The sequence below is a fragment of the Nelusetta ayraudi genome, unplaced genomic scaffold (assembly GCF_046127955.1).
Source record: "Nelusetta ayraudi isolate G7.1 ecotype Tasmania unplaced genomic scaffold, CSIRO-AGI_Nayr_v1 ptg000061l, whole genome shotgun sequence".
NCBI lineage: Eukaryota > Metazoa > Chordata > Actinopteri > Tetraodontiformes > Monacanthidae > Nelusetta > Nelusetta ayraudi.
In genome coordinates this window covers 400,899-426,516 of record NW_027466111.1, presented here as the reverse complement: position 1 = coordinate 426,516, position 25,618 = coordinate 400,899, and the positions used below count along the sequence as shown (strand labels likewise).

Here is a 25,618-nt window from a genome sequence, read left to right as displayed (position 1 = left end):
ATGTTATATACCAAACCTGGTGAATTTCCCACTGGGGATTAATAAAGTATTTTTGATTGATCTGGACCGCATGTATTATATTATTGACGTGATTTCAACTCAACCACACTCAAACGCAGAGATTTTTTTTGTTTCTTCCTTTGTAAAAACTCATCAGCTATGTGTTATTATGTGTAAATGTTGTTTTTATAAAGGTTTGGTATTGAGCATCATTTAATTACATAAATAAGTTTAATAATTTCATCCGGCAATAAATAAATAATTGTAAAGTAAAAATAGAATTTTTAGGTTATGGTTGATTAGTTTCTTGTTGAAAATACAAGAAGGAACCAAAGTTTGTTTTTTGTTGTTCCATGGGGGGGAACCTTTTGACGTGCATTTTTCTTGTGAACGCATGGTGGCCTTTTCCTTTTTGATATGACTGTTCCTCTAAAGCATACTTAAAGCCTCTATTCATAACTAGCAGCCCAACGAGGTCATGTGTTTGTATATGCAGTTTTGACGTTGACACGTTGCGCTATTTTGTCATTTATTCTCTTGATGTGCATTACGTGGTAATTTGTTATATTTCAGTTCTCACGGCGTGAACGTGCTGATACGTCTGGAGTGTGAACAAACGCCCGTTTTAAAAGAACCGCCCTGCGTCAGTGCTATGAAGAGAGCTACATTATGTGTTCACTTGATTTCTTATTTTTTCTTCCTCCACGAACTAGAAGTCCAGTGGAAGTCGGTTTGAGAGCTCGCAGTTATTGGAGACACAGTGACAGTGACGGACTTGGATGCCCAAGTCATTGACAAACTGTTTGTTTTGTTCCAAGACTGCGAAAACATTTCAACCTATTGGGCAAGACTTGTTTTCACTTCCTCTTTCTTCAAATAGAGAAATGCTGAACTTCACAGATGACAGCAGTTTTGGTGGAAAACAAAACTCGTGGGAAGATTAACATAATGATTTAGAACCAGTGGTTCTCAACTGGTGGAGTCTCAGGACCAGAATATTTTTTATTCCTCATCAATAAGGTCTGGGGGCCCGGCGGTCTGGTGGTCTGGGGGCCTGGTGGTCTGGGGGGCTGATGGTCTGGGTGCCCAGTGGTCTGGGGGCCTGGTGGTCTGGGGGCCCGGGGGTCTGGGTGCCCAGTGGTCTGGGGGCCTGGGGGTCCGGTGGTCTGGGGGCCTGGTGGTCTGGTGGTCTGGGGGCCTGGGTGCCCGGTGGTCTGGGGGCCTGGGTGCCCAGTGGTCTGGGGGCCTGGGGGTCCGGTGGTCTGGGGGCCTGGTGGTCTGGGGACCCGGGGGTCTGGTGGCCCGGTGGTCTGGGGGGCTGATGGTCTGGGTGCCCAGTGGTCTGGGGGCCTGGTGGTCTGGGGGCCTGGTGGTCTGGGGACCCGGGGGTCTGGTGGCCTGGTGGTCTGGGGCCCCGGGGGTCTGGGGGCCTGGTGGTCTGGGGGCCTGGTGGTCTGGGGACCCGGGGGTCTGGGTGCCCAGTGGTCTGGGGGCCTGGGGGTCCGGTGGTCTGGGGGCCTGGGTGCCCGGTGGTCTGGGGCCCTGTTGGCCTGGTGGTCTGGGGTGCAGTGTCCACCTTTTTTGAATGACCAGCTTGTTTTATCGGCTATTATTAACAAAGACTTACAGTCATAACAATAAATATGTATTTCTACATATCTTGAGATATTTCAAATTTAAAAATGTGACACTTTTGGCTGAATTTAGGGAACTTTTATTTGAATTTTAACACCTGACCTGCATACTGATGCATTCAGTCTCTTATGTTCATCAAATAAAGAAATGAAAAAAAAAAACAAAAACACGAGAGACGTACAAAGGTTTTTAAAAGAGTTTGTATTGTCCAAACAACACAACGCAAACACAATCAAATGTAGCAGATGTTCTCACAGTACTGCCACATCAACATTCAACAGCTCCAACACCCCTCCATGGCCAGTGGGTGGCGCTCAACCTTTTCGGGTTGGTTCTTCTGGTTCTGAACCCATTTTGAAATTTTCCGAGTTTATCTCACCGGTGAAAAATAAACTGAAAGAAAACAGGTTCCTCTGTTTTTCATGCTTTCAATGGGAAACTCAGTTAGAGTCACACACGCCAGTTACACCGGTGGTTCTCCACTGGCTGGAGTGTCGCGACCATCGTCACTTCTTTCCTCATCAGGAAGTCGCAAAGACCCAAATTTATTCCACATCAATTAAAACACTAAACACTTTCTATCAAGTCTGTCCTGCAAAATAAATGAGCAACATTCTCTCTCTCTCTCTCTCTCTCTCTCTCTCTTTCTCTCTCCATATGTATATATATATACATATACACACACACACACACACACACACACACACACACACACATATATAAGAAACTACTGGAAACTGCCCACGAAGCCTCGGCCTCATGAAAACAGCTCCACGACCCACTTTTGGTGTCGCGACCCACAGGTTGAGAACCCGCTGCCCCCTAGAGGTCGTTGAGACAGGCGAGCACACAGTGTTGTGTTACTGCATCAAGCACTTGTCTCTCTGCTGCCTGGCGTACTTCCTCCTCCGCTGCTCCAGGCCTCTCTCCAGACGCTCGTCCTCCTCCACAGCTCTGCCCAGGAGAACCAGGAGAACCCGGAGAACCCAGAGAACCAGGAGAACAACAGAGTTAACGGGGCGGTGCTGAGATGGTTTAATAGTCCAGCCCAGCCCAGACTACCTCCAGATACATGGAATAGAGAGGACCAGAGGTGGCAAAAGTATCCCCATTCTGTACTTTAGGAAAACTACGGATACTGGTGTGGAAAAAACTCTGATCAAAGTAAAAGTACTGATTCAACACCCTATGTATGTATATATATATAGTGTATATACAAAGGCCAGCAGGAAGTTACCTTCTCTCCTTTGCATCTATATTGTGGACCAGTTCATCTCTCTGGTCGACCAGTGAAACCAGCTCCTGCAGCAGCAGCTGCTCCCTCACTTTGTGGGCTTCACTCTTCTGCCACTCTGCACAGCCAAGAAAGAATAGAAGCAAAAAAAAAAACGAAGGACGATGAAACATTTTCTTTTTTTTGGTATATATGCAAAATTGACAACCATTGCGCTTTTTGATTTCATCGACGCCGTTTGCCTCACGCCACAGCGGGCTTTGCAAAGAGAATCGTACCTTCAACCTCCATCATGTCCCTCAGCTCTTTGTTCAACAGCTGAAACCTTCTCTCCAAGTCCTGCTCCTCCAGTCTGCCAAACAGAAGAGGTCTTTCACTGTGTCACAGATCAAGTCTGAGCTTAAGAACCACTTTGTGGTTTTTTTCCCAACTTCTTACAGTCCCAGTGTTGTTCTGTCTCGTCAAATGGTTCAATTTTTTTTTTATCAAATGGAAACAAACTGATGGAAACCCTGACTGACAATGAAGTGATTTTTAAAAGATGGGGTCCAGTCGGGTTCCTTTTCGAGTGGAACAAACACACCTCAATACACACTTTTCACAGTGAGTGTACACGTGTATGCAAACCACTGCAGTCCGAGTGACAAATGTGGAAAATAACTTGGAGTCTTGGAATGTCGGGTGAAATCCGAACGACTCCTTCCGAAGAACTCCAGTCTGCAAAGCCCTCCGGCTTCCGATTCAATCTCTTTGCTCTCTGCACTGTCCAACCTGTCCAATGGTGTGTCTAATTATGGGATGTCTTACAGCAGTTGCAGGTGATCGTGTCTCCTGATTAGCGCATTCTTCTTATTGACCAGCGTGAACCACTCCTGTATGAGTCGCTCCTCCTCCACACTGTCGCTGCCTGCAGGGAAAACAACCATGACGTCAGCGACACGCCTACGCCGACGACTGCTGACAATATTTGAGAGGTTTTTCCAAGTGGAGCTGTGTCCATCACCGGTTTTTATGGCCATATTTAGGTTTCGCGCAATTCTAGGGGTCATGGAAACACAGCTTCTGAGACCCACAACGAAGAGACATTGTAAATACACCTTTCTTAAAAAACAAAAAACCAAACTGAACCGTTAACTGGACCTCAACACTCGACACGGATCCACCAGGCCAAACGCCGAGAGACGTGGCCAAGACGAGCACGGCGTCACTTTAGCCTGGCTGGGTGAGTCACCAAATTCCGTTAGCCTTCCTTCAATCTCTTAGGTCAGTGGCGCACACCCAGGTAAGATTCCGCTCATTGTCGCGTAAACTGCTACACGTAGGGAGAGACCCTTACTAGCGGTGCTAGGCTAGCTTTGTAGCTGCAACAGAGAGACCCTTACTAGCGGTGCTAGGCTAAGCTTTGTAGCTGCAACAGAGAGACCCTTACTAGCGGTGCTAGGCTAAGCTTTGTAGCCGCAACAGAGAGACCCTTACTAGCGGTGCTAGGCTAGCTTTGTAGCCGCAACAGAGAGACCCTTACTAGCGGTGCTAGGCTAGCTTTGTAGCCGCAACAGAGAGACCCTTACTAGCGGTGCTAGGCTAGCTTTGTAGCCGCAACAGAGAGACCCTTACTAGCGGTGCTGGGCTAAGCTTTGTAGCCGCAACAGAGAGACCCTTACTAGCGGTGCTAGGCTAAGCTTTGTAGCTGCAACAGAGAGACCCTTACTAGCGGTGCTAGGCTAGCTTTGTAGCTGCAACAGATTGTGATACAGGTACCTGTTTCAAGGAGGTTTCTGAGTTTCCTCTCCACCACAGCTGCTCGGTTGTCGATGTGGTTCTGCTCGGCCTCCAGTGCGTCGATCTGATTCAGCACGTACTGACTGGGGTCCTAGCGTACAGCAACACAGTAAACAGACAAATAGGGGTTGTTTTTGCATCACCATTTGGGCACAAACTGAAGAGAACTCTGTTTTCATCGAAGCAGTCATCAACACTGGACAAACCAGGACTGGATTACCTGGCCGTCTGTTTTTCCCTCTTCAACCAGAGACTCGGGTTCGACTGTGGAGACAGAAAAAATAAACTGCATCATGATACAAAAAAACAGCTAAAAATGTTCCTCCAATACTCATTAGAGTAGTCATTGAAATAAGTGTCTATGTTTATTATGTTATACTGCACTACTGCTCTTTTATGATTGCACTATTACTATGTTATTACTATTGCTGTTGATACTTTAACTTGGCTTTTTTTTTTTTACATTTAAAAAAAAAAAAAAAAATTACACTTTATTGCTTTTAACGCACAATCACGCCTGGTTCTGCCACACCAACATGTCACTGCTGTGGAATGTGACATGTGACAAATAGAAATCTTTAAATCTATTCTGACTTCTGCATCGGGAACTTTTCTGGGTCCAACTCACGCATTTCCGACTTCTTCCTTGTAACTGCAGCCTCTTGTCCTGCAATGTCCTGAAAAAGAAAAGAGAAGACAAAGAGAAGCCTTTTACTTTGTGTGGAAAAAAAAAACCCAAAAACGTTAAGATTAAATGTAAAAAAAAAGCAAACAAGAGAAAACACCAGGGCGTCGTCCTACTGGTGATGCGCTCCCGTCCTCCGCTGATCCACTTCTCTTCTGCGACCGACGCTTCTTGACCAGGTCGGCGTCTTTGACGCGGAAAAAACTCGATTTGGAAAAAAGCTGAACCCTAGGAGGGGCGACGGGTGCCGGCGGAGCCCCACCTGATCCAGCCGCCCGCTGCCATTTGGCTCTGGGAGGTGGGACCACATCCCGACTGGACCCGCTGTCCCTCTTGCTTGTACCTCCAACTGACTCCAGACTCAGCCCTCCCTCCTGGAGCTTCTGAGCACAGTAACGGATGTTGGTCTCCAGGTCGTCTTCACTCTCCCGCTTGTCAGCCGCGACCGCGTAGCTGGACTCACCGCTGTCCTTCTCTATGTGGAGCACGCTCAGTTCCTGGCCCATGAAATGGGTGCGGATCTGGTTCAGGTAGGTCATGACAATGAGCTGGTCAGGCACTGGTGGCAAGCTCATGTCCGAGGGGTCCATGAGTCTGGAAATGCCGAGTTCATGGAATCCATCGAATGCCTAAAAAATAAAGAAAAGAGAGGATCATATGGGGAATTATTATACAATACGATTGGAGGATGGGGGGGGGGCTAACTTTAAAAAAAAAAAAAAAAAACAGTTTTAATGACACGTCACCTTTTTGTTGTTTTGCTTGATGTCATAGGGGTCTAGCATTTGGTAGTTACTACACAAATAAGTGACAGGAAATTCAGAAAACAGGAATATTATTTACAATGCAGACTGAGTTGGCCCATCATGAATGCTTTTGAATATATATATATATATACATATATATACATACATATATGTCATTTTTTACCTACATTTTTTCTGGATGGAAATGATGTAAGATGGCGCAGAAGCCGAGGCCGTTCCTCCAGGATGTACTGAAGTTGGTGATCTTCACCGCCTTGTGACACTTTGTGACTTCCTGAGTCCATTCCAGGAGAGACTGACTGGAAGTAACCAAGCTGGGAGAGGCCAACGACATCAACTACAACACACACAAATAAAATGGTTTTAGGAAGCAAAAAAAGATCTTTCTTTTTTTTTTTAGTGGCCAATGTCTGCAAATGACAGGACATCAGCAGAAGACAAAGAAAAGTTATTTCAGCTGGAGACATTATTGTGGAGGCAATAAGGCAGTAGAAATTTGTCCACCAACATCTGTTTATTACATACATCATCAATTTGATTCAGTTTATATAATCGAAATAACACCAAGTGAACTGATAACATACTTTAGCACCATCTGCAGGTGATTTTTGAGTTTCTGGTTCATTAAGTTTGAGGCCAACACCATCATTTTGCCTGTAAAAACACAAACACAGAGCACAAATTCAATACACTGGAAAACGACTACACCACCCAAAAACTGCATCAAAATGTAATCAAGTTTTTGTTTGTTTCAATGCATGGAAACTAGTTAAAAGGGAAGACGTGTTATAAGAAGATAAATATGGAAATACATCGTCATCTATCATAGTTCTATCCAGTTACAGTGCAGTAAGTCCAACACCTCAATCAGCAATCTTACCTTTCATCCTGCAAAGAACCAGCAGCTACATCTATAGACACAAATCCAAAGTCTACCTCTTCGCACTTCACTTCGTTTTTCGATTCCAGTTCAACATCTTTGTCAACTGCTATGCAAAGCCAATCATCGCCAGCAAAAGACTTGTCAACATCGTCCTCCAGAACTTTATCAACGTCGGGCAGTCCAGGCACGGCATCCTGCTCAAAGTGGTCAATGACACCACACTGATCTGTCAAGGACCAGCCTTCAATGATTTCATCTCCTGCTCTTTCTTTGTCTTCTTGTGAGTCAGAGTACGAGAACTCCTCTGCCATCGCTGCAAGGACCTCCCTCTCCACTTCGGATGAGCAGTCTCCTCCACCTTGGTTTGAGGCACATCCTCCAGAGATCACGGCGCAGTTCGGGGACGTCAAGTCTTCCGTTGTCTCGTTAGACGTCGGAATAGCTGTTGTGTTGTTCAGAGATGCTTCATTTTGTTCAATGGGCGATCCATATTCATATTGGATGCTTGCTGAATAAGAAGCGCTGAGTCGTTTTTTGGCTCGAGGTAATGGAACAGGCAGGATTAATTGTCCATCCTGTTGGTCTGATTCCTGGTCAGTGGGGAGACAATCAGCTGGTACGTCATGAGTCACATCATCATCCACAAATAAACCACTAGGATGTTTCTTCGTCCTTGGTTTAGGTACTGGCGAGTGAGAAGATCTTAAGCTTTTCTCTGGAAAATCGACATGAAAACGCGTCCCAGTGTTATGTTGCATGTCCGGCATTTTAGAAAAGGAAGCGTCTTCTCTTTTCAAAAGATGAGGTTGGACAACTTCTTTTGATGTTTCAGCTTCTGAACTCTGTCTGAAGCGACCACCAGAGAAATGGACGGTGGAACATTTACTTGAATCACGGCTGTTTTCTGTACGCTGTGATGCTAAACTGTCCTTCCTTCTGAGTGGTCTGACAGGAAAAGCATATCTTTCCTCATTGCATGCTCGCTTTTGGAGTTCAGGAGAAGTTTCCTTGGACTTCCTGCCTCGTCGACAGGCAGCAAAATCAGTCTGTGGTCCAACTGTACTAGAACACTGGAAGTGTGCATCCGTCAGTGACAGATTTGATGGAGGCTGCAGTGAAGTGTCAGACGTTCCTTCCATGCCTGATTGTTCTTTGCTTAAGAAAAGAAAGGAAAAACTTCAGAACTTATTTTTGACCTGCTTATTTTCCGGAAAATTCTTCAATCCACAATCCATCATGCTGGCAAGACAAAGATCAAATAGTGTGCTTGATATAAAACGCACAAGACAGTCAATTCGTGGATCAAACATGCATCATGTGACTAATTCAATCCATGGCAAACACAGCGCAAGACACTTAACCCTAAAAAATAGAACATCACACCACTTCACAATGCAGTGCATGGACCTTATCCACAGGATGGGTATCTCGAGCATGGCAAAGCAAGCGAGTCTGCATTTGAAACTATTGCCAACTAACACACAAATCTGGGTTCTCCCCAACCAGTTCCTTTGGACTAAATGAAATAATGGTCAGGATACAATGTCAGCATTGCCAAAAGGAACCAAACAAAGGGCTACAAGTACTTTATTAAACAGTACATTGATGATAATCAAGGTAAGCACGCACACTACTGGCAAACAAAGACTTGCTATCTGTGCAGTGCACTATCTGTACACTAACTTGGTGGGTTGCAAATGCATGTCCTGTGAATACGGTCCACAGATCTTCCACAAATAAAGGAGCATGCCAATTCTTTTCACTCTTGAGCTAACAAGAGAAATGTGTCCATCAAACGCACACCATAACCACTCACTCACCTCATGTTATCCACTTCCAGAAAAGGTGACACGGCTCTAACGCTATCCTCTGCTGCTGTGATAGGGTGTCTCACTAACACACTTTTATTGTTCACCGACGTCGGACCGGTGAGCTTCCCTTTGATTGATTGTTCCTTTTCACGACAATGAGCGAGTGTTGCCCCATTACCACTGAGCTCTTTGTGGCTGATTTTTGATACATCGGTTTCTTGGAGGGAGGACAACTTTCTCACGCTTGAAGCCATCAAAGAACTTCTGCTCTGACAACCTGGTGGTTGGGACTGCGTTCCATCCTCTTTTAATTCCTGCACGTGAGGCTCAGCACTCACTGGATTTGCTATTAAATCTTTCGAGAAACTTATTTTACAATGACCCTCTTGTTCCTGCTCACAAGCATTTCTTTGCACCAAATGAGAGAAAAACTCAACGGAAGGTGTCGATGCCAAGTCTCTGGAATCCATAGAGGACACAGCCACGTCTTGGTCATCCACTTTTGATGTGATAGAGGATGGTGGCCCCAAAATGGACGCTACGGTTTCATAACTGTAAGAAGTGAATACTAAAGTGAGTGAATTATATCTGAATCTCTGCAATGCAATGCAATGGATTTGTCCAATGCTAAACTATTGAGAGAAAGCAAAATCTAAGGAAGACATTTTGTAACAAAATAATTTGACTTGGACAAAGCCAACATAAAAAGTAATACGCATCTCCACTTCAGTCAGTAATTTAACTGAGACAGTCAATCATTAAATTGTTACTTGTTAAGCGGCATGCACTGATGTCATGTGGTCAGTCTTAAACTTACCCTTTGTGAAAAACACCCAATATGGACACAACTAATCCTGACACGTCCTCTTTGGCTGACAAAGACGATTTCATCTGCTTTACTTTAACTGTTCTGCCTGGCTCTAGAATTTCCCAACCCAAGCTCTTAGCACAATCTGCTGTGTCTGGTGAATTCTTTACTGGCTGGTGTTCTTCTGCTGCTATCTTCTCAAACTGCAAATTGCTTAAAAAGACAAATGGGGATTTTGAGGGGAGCTCAGAGGAATTTTTGAAATTTGATATAAAAGTCCGAGATTAAGCCTAAAAATGTATCAAGCAAAATATTGTCATGTGAACACTCCAGGTCGTAGCCATGCAACAAAGTGACGATTCTTCTGCTTACCTTTCACCAACACAAAGGTCTATGTTTTTCTTTGCACGCCCACTGAATGTTTCCTCTGTCATAAAAGTAAACGCATTATGTAATAAAACATCTAAAAAAAAAAAAAACATTGAAAATGAATAAGCATTTTCTTACAACCGTTGTCTCACCATTTATAGACGGTGTGCTCAGTCTGTTGACAGGTGGTGAGAGAACACCTGAATCCAAGAACTCTTTAGTATGTTTTGTGGCACTAGAACAGCGAAAATGTCCTGGATCTTTCTCTGATGAGTTCCATTGAGACAAGCAGGCCAAACCATAGATTCCAGTCAACTTAGGACAGGATGAGACCATTGCTACCATGGACTTCATGTCCCCTTCAGACCACTGATGCTTCTTCTTAAACAGTACGGTCTCCTCGTGCGGGATCTCCATTTTAAAAAGGATATCATTGCATGCGGTTGCAGTTGGCATATCTGTATATTCAATGCAAAGCTTTCTTGCAGAGGGTGCGAAATTCCACCGGAAATCTGAAACCTCTCCAATGGTTGCAAATCCGAGCAAACTCGACTCTTTGGGACAAACTTGAGCAAGACTTAGCATACTGGACTGAGGGTTGGAGGGGAAGCCTGGAATCTTTGATGCTCTTGGACAAGAAGTAACAAATGCAAACATGTTTGATTTCTCAAAGTTAACCTGTGTGTTGTAAATCCAAGAGAGAATTTTCTTTTGTGGCCTCAGCATGAACGGACCATGTGCTGTAACCCAACCCTCTTCAAAGCATTGTACAACTGATGCAAATCCAGGAATTGAGGTAAATCTGGGACACAAAGGCAGGATATTAGCAACATTTAGTCCAGAAGAAATGTCTTGGGGATTCAGAATTGATGGGAAACCAGGCATGCTTGATATTTTTGGGCAGGACGATATATGGGAAACGTTCTTCATTAATGTCGTGTTGTCATGTACGTACTCAAAAACAACAATCTCTTCTGGAAGTCTCTTAATAAGTGTTAACTTTTCCGTTGCCCATTCCACACTTAGATTTCCAGCAATGGAGGAGAAGCCTGGTATTTTGGAAACCTGGGGGCTCAGTGGTCGAAGTTTGGTGATATTTGGTAATTGATGCACATTGAGAGGATCCAAATAAGAGGGAAGTCCTGATGTCTGTGCTTTTAGAGGGCAAGCTGGCGCAAGTAAAAACATTGTTTCTTCTCTTGTTTGTTCTTCACTTCCAGCAAGTGACAGGTGCTTTTCTTTCATTCTTGGTCTAAATATTGGCTCCTTACTCATTATCAGTTCCTCTGCATAAGAAGTCGGAGGAGATTCTGGTTTCCATGACGGTTCTGAGCACGTGTTTGAAAGACTAACCATATTTGTGCTCACACCTAGTTTATGTAGAGAGGGAAAACCTGGGACACTTGAGATGCGTGGAGCAGATGAGTATAAGCTGACCATACGAGGTGGTCTGGTTGCAACTTGGGCAGAGGGAAAGCCACTTACTCTGGCCTCTTTTGGACAGACTGGCGCTAACGCCACCATGTTGTTCATTTTGTGGTCATGAAGTTGGTTTTGTCTCAAAGGAGGCAGAATCTCAGTTGTCTTTGTCTGCGGCTTCAGCAAAACTGATTCTGCTTTATTTGGCCACTCTGTACTTTGGGTTAGCGATAGGGATCCAAACCCTTCAATACTTGAAGCGCATGTGCAACAATGTGCAAAACTTGTCATATTGAACATCCATTTGGATTTAGTCAGTGGAGCAGAGGGGTAGCCGTAGACCTTGGAAGCTTCTGGACAAGATGGTCGCAAGTCCGACATCTTCTTCACAGTTTCTGCGTCTATATTTGGACTCAATATGATGCATTCTTTCTTCAATGAATCACAACGCAAAGTTAGTGGTGCGAAATTCCACCGGAAATCTGAAACCTCTCCAATGGTTGCAAATCCGAGCAAACTCGACTCTTTGGGACAAACTTGAGCAAGACTTAGCATACTGGACTGAGGGTTGGAGGGGAAGCCTGGAATCTTTGATGCTCTTGGACAAGAAGTAACAAATGCAAACATGTTTGATTTCTCAAAGTTAACCTGTGTGTTGTAAATCCAAGAGAGAATTTTCTTTTGTGGCCTCAGCATGAACGGACCATGTGCTGTAACCCAACCCTCTTCAAAGCATTGTACAACTGATGCAAATCCAGGAATTGAGGTAAATCTGGGACACAAAGGCAGGATATTAGCAACATTTAGTCCAGAAGAAATGTCTTGGGGATTCAGAATTGATGGGAAACCAGGCATGCTTGATATTTTTGGGCAGGACGATATATGGGAAACGTTCTTCATTAATGTCGTGTTGTCATGTACGTACTCAAAAACAACAATCTCTTCTAGAAGTCTCTTAATAAGTGTTGACTTTTCCGTTGCCCATTCCACACTTAGATTTCCAGCAATGGAGGAGAAGCCTGGTATTTTGGAAACCTGGGGGCTCAGTGGTCGAAGTTTGGTGATATTTGGTAATTGATGCACATTGAGAGGATCCAAATAAGAGGGAAGTCCTGATGTCTGTGCTTTTAGAGGGCAAGCTGGCGCAAGTAAAAACATTGTTTCTTCTCTTGTTTGTTCTTCACTTCCAGCAAGTGACAGGTGCTTTTCTTTCATTCTTGGTCTAAATATTGGCTCCTTACTCATTATCAGTTCCTCTGCATAAGAAGTCGGAGGAGATTCTGGTTTCCATGACGGTTCTGAGCACGTGTTTGAAAGACTAACCATATTTGTGCTCACACCTAGTTTATGTAGAGAGGGAAAACCTGGGACACTTGAGATGCGTGGAGCAGATGAGTATAAGCTGACCATACGAGGTGGTCTGGTTGCAACTTGGGCAGAGGGAAAGCCACTTACTCTGGCCTCTTTTGGACAGACTGGCGCTAACGCCACCATGTTGTTCATTTTGTGGTCATGAAGTTGGTTTTGTCTCAAAGGAGGCAGAATCTCAGTTGTCTTTGTCTGCGGCTTCAGCAAAACTGATTCTGCTTTATTTGGCCACTCTGTACTTTGGGTTAGCGATAGGGATCCAAACCCTTCAATACTTGAAGCGCATGTGCAACAATGTGCAAAACTTGTCATATTGAACATCCATTTGGATTTAGTCAGTGGAGCAGAGGGGTAGCCGTAGACCTTGGAAGCTTCTGGACAAGATGGTCGCAAGTCCGACATCTTCTTCACAGTTTCTGCGTCTATATTTGGACTCAATATGATGCATTCTTTCTTCAATGAATCACAACGCAAAGTTAGTGGTGCGAAATTCCACCGGAAATCTGAAACCTCTCCAATGGTTGCAAATCCGAGCAAACTCGACTCTTTGGGACAAACTTGAGCAAGACTTAGCATACTGGACTGAGGGTTGGAGGGGAAGCCTGGAATCTTTGATGCTCTTGGACAAGAAGTAACAAATGCAAACATGTTTGATTTCTCAAAGTTAACCTGTGTGTTGTAAATCCAAGAGAGAATTTTCTTTTGTGGCCTCAGCATGAACGGACCATGTGCTATAACCCAACCCTCTTCAAAGCATTGTACAACTGATGCAAATCCAGGAATTGAGGTAAATCTGGGACACAAAGGCAGGATATTAGCAACATTTAGTCCAGAAGAAATGTCTTGGGGATTCAGAATTGATGGGAAACCAGGCATGCTTGATATTTTTGGACAGGACGATATATGGGAAACGTTCTTCATTAATGTCGTGTTGTCAAGTACGTACTCAAAAACAACAATCTCTTCTGGAAGTCTCTTAATAAGTGTTAACTTTTCCGTTGCCCATTCCACACTTAGATTTCCAGCAATGGAGGAGAAGCCTGGTATTTTGGAAACCTGGGGGCTCAGTGGTCGAAGTTTGGTGATATTTGGTAATTGATGCACATTGAGAGGATCCAAATAAGAGGGAAGTCCTGATGTCTGTGCTTTTAGAGGGCAAGCTGGCGCAAGTAAAAACATTGTTTCTTCTCTTGTTTGTTCTTCACTTCCAGCAAGTGACAGGTGCTTTTCTTTCATTCTTGGTCTAAATATCGGCTCCTTACTCATTATCAATTCCTCTGCATGAGAAGTCGGAGGAGATTCTGGTTTCCATGACGGTTCTGAGCACGTGTTTGAAAGACTAACCATATTTGTGCTCACACCTAGTTTATGTAGAGAGGGAAAACCTGGGACACTTGAGATGCGTGGAGCAGATGAGTATAAGCTGACCATACTAGGTGGTCTGGTTGCAACTTGGGCAGAGGGAAAGCCACTTACTCTGGCCTCTTTTGGACAGACTGGCGCTAACGCCACCATGTTGTTCATTTTGTGGTCATGAAGTTGGTTTTGTCTCAAAGGAGGCAGAATCTCAGTTGTCTTTGTCTGCGGCTTCAGCAAAACTGATTCTGCTTTATTTGGCCACTCTGTACTTTGGGTTAGCGATAGGGATCCAAACCCTTCAATACTTGAAGCGCATGTGCAACAATGTGCAAAACTTGTCATATTGAACATCCATTTGGATTTAGTCAGTGGAGCAGAGGGGTAGCCATAGACCTTGGAAGCTTCTGGACAAGATGGTCGCAAGTCCGACATCTTCTTCACAGTTTCTGCGTCTATATTTGGACTCAATATGATGCATTCTTTCTTCAATGAATCACAACACAAAGTTAGTGGTGCGAAATACCACCGGAAATCTGAAACCTCTCCAATGGTTGCAAATCCGAGCAAACTCGACTCTTTGGGACAAACTTGAGCAAGACTTAGCATACTGGACTGAGGGTTGGAGGGGAAGCCTGGAATCTTTGATGCTCTTGGACAAGAAGTAACAAATGCAAACATGTTTGATTTCTCAAAGTTAACCTGTGTGTTGTAAATCCAAGAGAGAATTTTCTTTTGTGGCCTCAGCATGAACGGACCATGTGCTGTAACCCAACCCTCTTCAAAGCATTGTACAACTGATGCAAATCCAGGAATTGAGGTAAATCTGGGACACAAAGGCAGGATATTAGCAACATTTAGTCCAGAAGAAATGTCTTGGGCATTCAGAATTGATGGGAAACCAGGCATGCTTGATATTTTTGGGCAGGACGATATATGGGAAACGTTCTTCATTAATGTCGTGTTGTCATGTACGTACTCAAAAACAACAATCTCTTCTGGAAGTCTCTTAATAAGTGTTGACTTTTCCGTTGCCCATTCCACACTTAGATTTCCAGCAATGGAGGAGAAGCCTGGTATTTTGGAAACCTGGGGGCTCAGTGGTCGAAGTTTGGTGATATTTGGTAATTGATGCACATTGAGAGGATCCAAATAAGAGGGAAGTCCTGATGTCTGTGCTTTTAGAGGGCAAGCTGGCGCAAGTAAAAACATTGTTTCTTCTCTTGTTTGTTCTTCACTTCCAGCAAGTGACAGGTGCTTTTCTTTCATTCTTGGACTGAATATCGGCTCCTTACTCATTATCAGTTCCTCTGCATAAAAGGTTGGAGGAGATTCTGGTTTCCATGACGGTTCTGAGCACGTGTTTGAAGGACTAACCATATTTGTGCTCACATCTAGTTTATGTAGAGAGGGGAAACCAAAGATGGATGATTTTTGGATGAGTTTTGGGCTACTGAAGACCAAAGGCTTCTCCTTTATTTCGCTGTGCCACAATAGTGGTTGCATGGTGTTCCAGGATTTACCATCAGTTTTTTGCTTTGAAGGAAATCCAGCAATACTCACAGTAGCCGGGCATGTCGGAATAAGGTTGATGCAACTAAACTTGGCGTTGCTTGTTGATGGGTCCATTGTAAATGATACTCCACTGACACAAGGTGGTTCTGGACATAGTAGGGCAGGAACTGCAATCGACGCGTCATTATTATAGATTCCATGTTCCACAATGTTTGTGTCTGCCAATGATTGCGTCGCTTGGAGTTTGCGATCTTTGGCCGACTTTTTTCTCAAACTTTCATTTCTGGCGTGAACCTCGATGCAGTCGGGTGGTTCAGAGAGAGAGGATGACGAGTGCTCCGTGTTGGATACGCAGTGCCCTTCATTTGGCTGGATAATGGATGGGATGCCTCGTATGCAGGATTGCATTGGACAACTGAGTTTGATTTCGCTCTCCATGCTTGACGGAATGTCCAATGAAAGTTCCCTCCCAAGTGGCTTCTCTAGAATTGGTTCTTCATGGTACAGCCATGGTACAGATGCCATTTCATAGACAGAAGGCAAACCAGGAACTTTTGATCTGCTCGGACATCCAAAATAAAAATCAAGCACATTTGTTCCATGATGATAAAGACTGTATGGTTTCTCAGAGGTGAACCCCTGACGACTGGCCTCTCTGGGCCACGATGGTATGACCTCAATCATCTCCTCCATCTCCTTCTCATTCATCGTTCCTTCAGAATCTGAATGTCTTTGAGGGTGAAGAGTTTCCTCGTGGTTCACTTTCTCATCTTTACTTGATGTTTTTTCCAAAACACACCCACTACACAGAAGAGGAGGGTCAGTTGCAGCAAACTCACAAATCGCTCCACCTGTTTTCCGCGTCGACGACAGACTCTTCTCTCCAGCCTCCGTTTCTCTCGTGATGTTTCCATTAGTTTCCAAAGCCGTGGAAGACTCACTCTTTATGGGGGAACTGGACTTTGATGGGTCCAGGCTGACCTGTGGTGAGGAACTGCTGATAGAACATTGTGCAGTGCATGACTCTGGTAGCTCCTCCCACACGATGGTTTGATCTGCTGGTGGTTTATTCAACTCTTTGCCAACAGTTTGCATCTGAGCACAAAGGAGAGGCTCTGTTGCACCTTCAACCACTAGACTTGATGACTGTACTGATGTAGGTTTTTCATATCTAAAGAGAAGATACATGAAACGTTACAGTCACTCGTCACATTTACAATTGGAAACACAATTAACCATTGAGTCGCGTTATATATTTTTTTTTTCAGGTCCCCTGCCATGTTTGTGTCATCTCAGCTTGAATACTATCAAATAGTAACAAGTAGCACAAATAGTAACAAAAGACACTGATTGAAATATATTGAGGGAGTTTTTAGGAACTCCACTGATTTACATGCACCAAAAAATAATAATTTCTCTTTTATTTATTCTATATTATATATTTGTCATTTATGAAAGTGGGAAAAGAAGAAAGTTTTTTTTTTTTTTTTTTAAGTTAGAGGTGCATAGAATTTACAACAGCTTTTTGTTTAACATAAATTGTTTTTATACTGCAGCTAAGGGAAAAGTCTCTAAATGTCTGAACATGTTTTTATTACACCAGAGGGTTAAAACATGCATTTATTAACACATTTAGTTTGAGTCATGTAGGTTTCGCAAAATAATGTAAGATTAAAACAATAGTGGGACAAGACCAGCGCTAACTGGTATCTCACTCATTTCTACCCCTCCAGTTTAAAAAGTGCATTCTTCCAACCAAAGTTCATGCACAGTTTTTGACAGTTAGTCATTAAGTTGCTGTTGGTTGAAAGTCACACAAAACAGAAGATCACAAAAACCCCTCTGTGTTTATATAGATACATCAAATTCAACCTTTAGTTTCACAGTGTGTGTGTGTGTGTGTGTGTGTGTGTGTGTGTGTGTGTGTGTGTGTGTGGCCTGTGATGGCTGCGGGTCTCCCCAGTTCTCGCACAAAACTCTTGCGTGCGTAAGCAATGGAGTGTGACAGCAGCCAGGGGGCGCCAGTACGGACGGACGACGGTGATTCACAGTGAAAAAACAGTTTTGCAAACTTTATTTAAAAACAAAAACTTTGCATACGCATCTAATCAATACACTTTGGATTAATATAGAGATATCGAAGGCATTTGTGACCACACATGCAAAAAAAACAAACAACCAGTAATATTTCATTGTGACTCACCCAGGAGCTGCCTTGCCACTCTCAATACCAACGTGTGCGTCTGCTCTCTGTGGTTGAGTCTCGAGCGGCTCTGGCCAACCAATGACTGCAACTGAGGGGTTGAGAGCTTAAATAATATGCAGAAATATTAAGTTAGCTGTGTAGCAGATAGCGATGGTGACTCAGTCACACACTGAATACACACACTCACTGTTAGAGGCGGTGACCGGGCTCTCCTCTTCTCTCAACGTGCTCAACTGTCTTTTATATTCTAAGAAACAAGAGAAAAGTAACAAACGGGTGAATATAGTGAAATCTGAAGGCTCGGGATGAAAACCGTTCAGCCCTGAGCCGTTCAGATCTGAGCGGTTCAGTTCTCAGCCGTTCAGTTCTCAGCCGTTCAGTTCTGAGCCGTTCAGCTCTGAGCCGTTCAGCTCCGAGCCGTTCAGATCCGAGCAGTTCAGTTCTGAGCCGTTCAGTTCTCAGCCGTGCAGCTCTGAGCCGTTCAGTTCTGAGCCGTGCAGCTCCGAGCCGTTCAGCTCCGAGCCGTTCAGATCCGAGCAGTTCAGTTCCGAGCCGTTCAGTTCTGAGCCGTTCAGATCCGAGCAGTTCAGTTCCGAGCCGTTCAGCTCTGAGCCGTTCAGTTCTGAGCCGTTCAGATCTGAGCCGTTCAGCTATGAGCCGTTCAGTTCTGAGCCGTTCAGCTCTGAGCCGTTCAGCTCTACCGGAGCACATGTGTAGCGTTCTGTCTGTACGCATGCAGGAATGTCATTCTGCTTTTCTATGGGGCCAAAATTATGACTTTAACTTTGGCACTGAAAATAAAATGCTTGGCACTGAAGCTAAAATGTTAGCATGGGAAAAAAGTGAAATTTAAAAAGGAACATTGACATTGGAAGGCTTGTATTGTAATGTAGCATTTGTATTTTTTTTTTGCACAATCTTTTCATATTTTCTTCATATTTTTTCAATGTATTTTTCAATGTAAGGACAGTTTTGTTTTCTTTCGATGACAGCGGTTTTCGGTTTTAACTCTGCAAGCCCACACTTCTGGACGGGACGCCTCTCACCCCACCGCCCTGAATACTGAATATTAGCTTCGCGCACTGCTCATTGTCACTGTGTACCTGCATCTTGGCCACTGGAGAGCGCTACGGTAGTTTGAGATGTAAAGATCTGAGGGAGGAGAGGAGGCGGAGGATGTCCGGAAGACACGAGAGCAGAAGCAGAGTTCACAGAAGAAGAGGATGATGTCATGTGATCTGTGGGGTCGATCCGGGCGCTCCGACCGGTGGACAGAGAGGAGGACGCTGGCGAATGACAAGACGTAGCAGCGGGATGACGGGGACGGAATCAGTGAGCCACTTTTTTTTGCAATTCTTTCTGAAGCCAAAATCAAAAGCCGTCGTTAGCGTTAGCGTTAGCGTGAGAGCCTTGCAGGGGGCAGAAGCTTGTTTTAGTGTCGACGTGCAGGACAGGCAGTGTTAAACTGTGCAAGTACTTTGATAAGTGGTTCCTTATGGTGCACTGGTTTGAATCACTCGAATCAGTGCAATAAAAAGGATTCGTTCACCGTGCTTTCCAGTCATTCATTTCCCGCCTGAACGAGTCAATGACGCAGTTGGCAATCGCATTTTTTACGCTTCTGAGACGCTTCTGAAAGTGACGCACGTGGAAGCGTTGGTGGAGGTGGCCGAATGGCGAGAGGGTACAGACTCCGCCCCCTGAGACCCAGAACCACAACTGCATTTTTTTGTTACTGCATGCTGACAAAACTGTCCGTGCTCAGCTGGCAATTTCCTGTGGGGGTTGTTGATGAAACTTTGCTCGTTAGTAGTTTACGGAGTTTGTGTCCGATGATCGGCGCTCACCGATACCGTTACCGTTGATTCTTTCTCTACAGATGTTGTGTGATTTGAACAACATTCCTTAACAAACATGTTATGTACATGCAGATGCAACCGGTATCGGCGTCGTGTTATCGGCACCTTTTTCAACGAGTGCGAGTAGAGAACTCAACCCCAGTATCGGGTATCGATGCCGATACCAGCATTGGTAATGGTACATCCCTACTAGTAAGCATGACCACTGATGGAGTTCCAGTGAAAGACGTGGCAAAAAGGTAACGTGAATATCTGTGTCTGCAATTAATTCATTCATTTATTGATTTGCATAAAATCTGATCAGAAGTGCAGTCCCGTTTCTGGCCAGAAGGGGCGCGTTGTTTCATTTGTTACTTCATTAAAACAACGAAAAGAATGAGAAAAAGCATCTAGACTCACTATTTGCAGCCTGGTATTATATAATGTTATTATCGTATTATATAATGTTACATAATACCAGGCTGCAAATAGGGGTACTAAAATAAATGCATGTCCTCATTTATTTTAGATGTTCATCTAAAATAAATAAAACAACAAACAACTTTGTTTTAGAGTTGTCACACTGATGAGCGCTGAGGGTTTCAAGTTATTGTGAATGTTTTGCACATTATGCAAATGTGCTGCTACATGTTTTCGTATCCGACTCCAAACAGTATTTTTTTTCATCGAGTTTCATCAAGTTTCATTTCATCAAGTTAAATGGGAACTACACACGTCAGTCACCTCTTCTGTTTTTTTTTCTTTTCTTTTTTTTTTTGACACTGTTTATGTCTATAGGGCTCCCCCTAGAGGAGGGGTGGCCAATTACTTTTTGCAAAGGGCCACATGACAGACCTGAATCGGCCTCACGCGGGCCGGACAGAGACACGCAGCGGGCCGGATGTGGCCCGCGGGCCGTACTTTGCCCAGAGGTCTGCCGTAGAGTTTTGTGGTGCACATCGCGGTCATAAAGAACAAAAAAGTAGCCCACACCAACACTGTGGCGGGTTTTTCACACTGGTGACACTATGACCGGTGAGCCAAGAGCTCCGGTCTCACTATCGTCTCACACATCGTTTCACCATCGCAGCATCTTTGGATGTGGATGGTTGGTGCGACAATATTGCATCGTTCCTCTCCTCGAGCGACGGCGTGGAATTGAAGGAAAGGAACTGGAATCGGAAATGAAATCAAGGGAGTTTGCAGCAGGGGCAGGCATGCAGCAGGTTATCAGCTGTCAGCGTGACACTGGAGCTCTGTGTTCTGCTTTTTACTGGGAGCAGCAGGCTGCACGGGGTCACTGGCAGAGGGCTGCAGAAACATGGTGGACAGAGCCGGCAGAGCAGGAGGGCCTTGACATCTGGGAGGAGTCCATTCACTCTGCCAGAGGGCTGGAGGGGACAGACAGAGTGGACAGACAGAGGGGACAGACGGGAAGGAAGGGGTAGAAACACACAGCAAGGGAAGGAAGTACTGTATGTGTTTTACTGTGTACCCAGGGAGTTGAACTCTGAATTTCGTTGTTTTAAAAGCACAACGGCAATAAAAGTCAAGTCAAGTGATTGTAGGTGACAGTGTGTTAATGTAACTTAAATGTCCTAATCAGGTTATATTGAGTTGAGTTGAGTTGAGTTGAGTTGAGTTGAGTTGAGCTTAGCTTAGCTTAGCTTAGCTTAGCTTAGTTTAGTTTAGTTTAGTTTAGTTTAGCTTAGCTTAGTTTAGTTCTGTTCAGTACAGTTTCATTCAATTGAATCCACAGTGGAGGCTGAGAGGCCTAACTGAGAGGTTCCCTCTGGGCCGTACCTGTCTCCTGGGCTGAGGGGAGGCTGGTGGGCCGGCTTAGGGCTGAGCCTGAGATCTCCACTGAGGTGGTGGAAGATCTGGGCAGCGTGGGGTGAGGAAGTGAGAGTGGAGGGGGACAGGAGGAGCGAGGAGTAGAAGAGGAGGAGGAGTGACGGCCAGAAGACAAGGAGGAGCGAGGAGCAGAAGAGGAGGAGCGAGGAGCAGAGGAGGAGGAGGAGCGAGGAGCAGAAGAGGAGGAGGAGTGACGGCCAGAAGATGAGGAGGAGCGAGGAGCAGAGGAGGAGGAGGAGTGACGGCCAGAAGATGAGGAGGAGCGAGGAGCAGAGGAGGAGGAGGAGTGACGGCCAGAAGAGGAGGCTGGAAGACTCAGTGCTTTCCAGTCACTCGGAGAGGCTGATAGAGGAAGAGAAGAAGAAATAAAAGATGGTTTGCAGATTGCAATTCGGAACCTTTAGCTGTTTTTTATAAGTCGGGCAGGGAAACATTCTTCTCTGTCTGGGATGCGGTTCTGAAACTTCTTCTGAAAGTCAAGAATGCACCCACTGGACCCCCACTTAGCGGTCATCTGGGATCCATGTTTATTATTGAATTCCATGTTAACCGCATCTGTTGGAGTGCACAGCCTCTGTCTTGACGAGCTCAGCCAAATGTTTGCTTCCTCTGTTTATATTTTATATTTTGCCTTTCCTTCTCTATTTTTTGTTTTTATCTATTTCTTTATTTATTTATTTATTTATTTTTTTTTTCATATTCATCTCATTTAATCATGCATTCCTTGTCGATTGGTGTCCAACGTGTTCTTCTTCTCTGGCCAGGTCTCAGACCGGCTGTTTGCTCCGGACCAGAGTTCGCTGGTTTGTATTGACACCGGCCCAAAAGGTCGGCACCAGGGACTGTTTTGGTTTAGTCGGAACCAAACAGGGCCCTTAGATTCATGATAAACCCTCAAGTGCTCCTCAAGTGTCTTCTCAACCTCACCAGTGAGCAGAGCAGCCGGTCCGGACCCGAGGCCGCCGGACCTTCTGTCCTCCACAGCCTCATCGTCACCGTCGTCAAAGTCGTCCAAGTTTCCCACGTCACTCTGTTTCATGCTCATGAGACTGGCCAAGCTCTGCATGTCCTCGTCTCTGTCAACACAGCACACGACATCATCAGCGGGTCGGTGGACGGGCCGTCGACGGCCTCCAAACACCAACAGGGTCAGGGTCAGGGTCAGGGTTAGGGTCAGGGTCAGGGTTAGGGTCAGGGTTAGGGTCAGGGTCAGGGTTAGGGTCAGGGTCAGGGTTAGGGTCAGGGTTAGGGTTAGGGTCAGGGTCAGGGTCAGGGTCAGGGCTGCTGCGTTCATGACTCACGTGGCCTTGCCTTCTCTGAGCAGCAGGCAGGACAGGGTGAGTCTCAGCTGGACCTCCACCACCTTGCTGGTCATTGGTTGGAGCTGCAGCGTCACGTGGTGCTGAGACTGTGCTGCGCTGGCAAACTCCTTCATGTTGATGTCCCCGGAGGCCAACACCTTCCTCCGGCGCTTTGTCACCTAACAGTGCAGGTCAGCAGAGGGTCCGGCCTCAACTCAACACACCACATTCCCGTTAACAATAGAAAAAATAAAAATACCTGAAGTGTAGAGTTTTACATCAACAGGCCTTAAGACAAGTGAAAAATTGAATTTCCACAACAATTCTCATTGGGGGCCACACGGTGGCGCAGTGGTCAGCGCTGCCGCCTCACAGCAAGAAGGTCGGGGGTTCCATTCCGGGGCCCGGACCTGGGACCTTCCTGTGTGGAGTCTGCATGTTCTCCCTGTGTCTGCATGGGTTCTCTCCGGGTTCTCCCTGTGTCTGCGTGGGTTCTCTCCGGGTTCTCCCCGTGTCTGTGTGGGTTCTCTCCGGGTTCTCCCCGTGTCTGCGTGTGTTCTCTCGCGGTTCTCCCTGTGTCTGCGTGGGTTCTCTCCGGGTTCTCCCCGTGTCTGCGTGGGTTCTCTCGCGGTTCTCCCCGTGTCTGTGTGGGTTCTCTCCGGGTTCTCCCCGTGTCTGCGTGGGTTCTCTCGCGGTTCTCCCCTTGTCTGTGTGGGTTCTCTCCGGGTTCTCCCCGTGTCTGTGTGGGTTCTCTCCGGGTTCTCCCCGTGTCTGCGTGGGTTCTCTCCGGGTTCTCCCCGTGTCTGCGTGGGTTCTCTCGCGGTTCTCCCTGTGTCTGTGTGGGTTCTCTCCGGGTTCTCCCTGTGTCTGTGTGGGTTCTCTCCGGGTTCTCCCCGTGTCTGCGTGGGTTCTCTCCGGGTTCTCCGGCTTCCTCCCACACTCCAAAAACATGCATGTGAGGTCAATGGAACGTTCTAAATTCTCCATAGATGTGCATGTGAGTGTGAATGGTTGTGTGTCTCTATGTGGCCCTGCGATGAACTGGGACTGGTCCAGGGTGTCACCCTGCCTTCACCCTAAGACAGCTGGGAGAGGCTCCAGCAGACCCCCGAGACCCTGAGCTCGGGACTAAGCGGGTATGGAAAGTGAATGGAAAATGAATGAATTCCCATTGGCTCGCGTGCATATTTGTCATCGTATCCACGCAGATGTACTAGCGCTCACTCAAAGTGCATCATGAAGAAGAAGTATAATCCTCAAACACGCGGTGCTAAAAACTAGCACTGATAAAAGAACAACCAAACATTAAAACAGTTATTTTAGCCTGATGGAGATCCAGGAGGTGGAAGGTTCTGGACTGTCAATCATGACCACTAGGGTTGAGTTGGACTTTGATCCAGTAACTCACTGCTGATTTCCAAATCATAAGTATTGCTTAATGATCATAACCCATGCTACACCGTAGAATCTGATTAGCACGTAGTTTACTCACGTCCAGTAAGCAGTGAGCTCTCACTTTGCATCACAAGAGAGACGCAGCAGACTCACATTTTCAATGACGAAGGTCCATTCCTTGTCCTCGTACTCCTCTGCATTGGGCTCCTGGCGACCAGAGGAATGTTGTCACGTCTTAGACGTGTCACGTGACCAAGGACATGCTTCTCTTCATACCTTAAAGAGAGTGACTGTGATGTCCAGGTTCTCAGGAAGCTGCCAGAGGACCAGGCCTCTGTGGGGGTTTGTGATCCCCGGTTGCCAGGTGTGGGGCTGCCGCAAACCACAAAGACAGGAAACGCAATTTGAATTTTTTCCCCCCCCACACTTGAATGGAGGAAACGTGCAAGAATCAAAGTTTTATTGTAGGAGCCTTGAACGTGTTGCACAGTGGCTTCTGCAATACTCAGCCTGACCTTGGTCATGTGACGCCTGTTCCTCCTGATCCACACCACCCTCAGTTTGTCCGGGTGCCTGGGACAACAGCAAAAAACAGTGTTTACGTTGGAGTCAACACCATCACATGACCTCATTCACATGTTCGGTGCGATGTAACGATAAAATGACGTTTCCAAGATCATTGTTAGGATTTTGCTGGAGTCGTACTGAGGAGATCCGCTCCTCTGTCGCCACAAACTACCAAGGGCCAATTCCAATTCCTCCCTGAACTCCTCAATCTCAACCCTCGCCCTTAACCCTCAATCTTTGGCCCTCAATCTTGGCCCTCAAAAATAAGTGTAAGGGCTTAGAAATGGGACACCCCTTAAGTGCAGTTACGTCTTCAGACTGTGGGGGGCGGCCTTACGCCAAAGCTACGTCCAGTCTGTCAAGAAGACGACGACGACGACGAAGAAGTCCTCCTTCGCTACACAACGATGTACACCAGTAACGTGAAGCCAGGACCGCCGGTCCGGCTGACAAACATCGTAAAGTAAAAAAAAAAAAAAAAATGTTACGCAACAACGATGTCAATAATCCATCAAAAAGTCTTAAAGTAAGACAATACAATGGTTTGGTAATATTTATATCTTTATTAACTAAGAAAATACTTCCATTTGTAGCTCGCATACGCAATGCCTTCTGGGTAGCCCTGACTGCCAAGGGTGGTGCCGGAGAATCTCAATATTGAGGGCGATACAGCCCTTAAACTCCTCCCTCAACTGGACCTTCTGAGAATCGGGACAGCACTTGCACCTCGCAGGAGCGCGCATTCTTGAGATTGAGGGTTGAGATTGAGGGTTGGGGGAGGAATTGGAATTCACCCAAAGTCTTGGTAGCAGTTTCACTTCATGCGTT

General features: G+C 45.6%; 1 protein-coding gene across 1 annotated transcript in view; it reads right to left on the bottom strand.

Annotated features, from left to right (window-relative positions):
• Positions 1–1,816: 1,816 nt before the first annotated feature.
• ehbp1l1a (EH domain binding protein 1-like 1a) overlaps positions 1,817–25,618 on the bottom strand; it is a 31,752-nt gene continuing 7,950 nt past the window's right edge. The window contains exons 2-19 of the mRNA XM_076040402.1: positions 24,739–24,796; positions 24,500–24,595; positions 24,377–24,430; positions 22,829–23,007; positions 22,455–22,603; positions 18,023–18,082; positions 17,833–17,938; positions 6,685–6,754; positions 6,268–6,437; positions 6,080–6,128; positions 5,450–5,962; positions 5,277–5,325; positions 4,869–4,912; positions 4,628–4,739; positions 3,677–3,776; positions 3,148–3,221; positions 2,873–2,987; positions 1,817–2,589 (exon numbers count right to left, since the gene is read on the bottom strand). Of these exons, the coding sequence (XP_075896517.1) occupies positions 2,496–2,589; positions 2,873–2,987; positions 3,148–3,221; positions 3,677–3,776; positions 4,628–4,739; positions 4,869–4,912; positions 5,277–5,325; positions 5,450–5,962; positions 6,080–6,128; positions 6,268–6,437; positions 6,685–6,754; positions 17,833–17,938; positions 18,023–18,082; positions 22,455–22,603; positions 22,829–23,007; positions 24,377–24,430; positions 24,500–24,595; positions 24,739–24,796 (2,092 nt within the window). The 3' untranslated portion in view covers positions 1,817–2,495. The remainder of the gene's footprint in view (positions 2,590–2,872; positions 2,988–3,147; positions 3,222–3,676; positions 3,777–4,627; positions 4,740–4,868; positions 4,913–5,276; positions 5,326–5,449; positions 5,963–6,079; positions 6,129–6,267; positions 6,438–6,684; positions 6,755–17,832; positions 17,939–18,022; positions 18,083–22,454; positions 22,604–22,828; positions 23,008–24,376; positions 24,431–24,499; positions 24,596–24,738; positions 24,797–25,618) is intronic.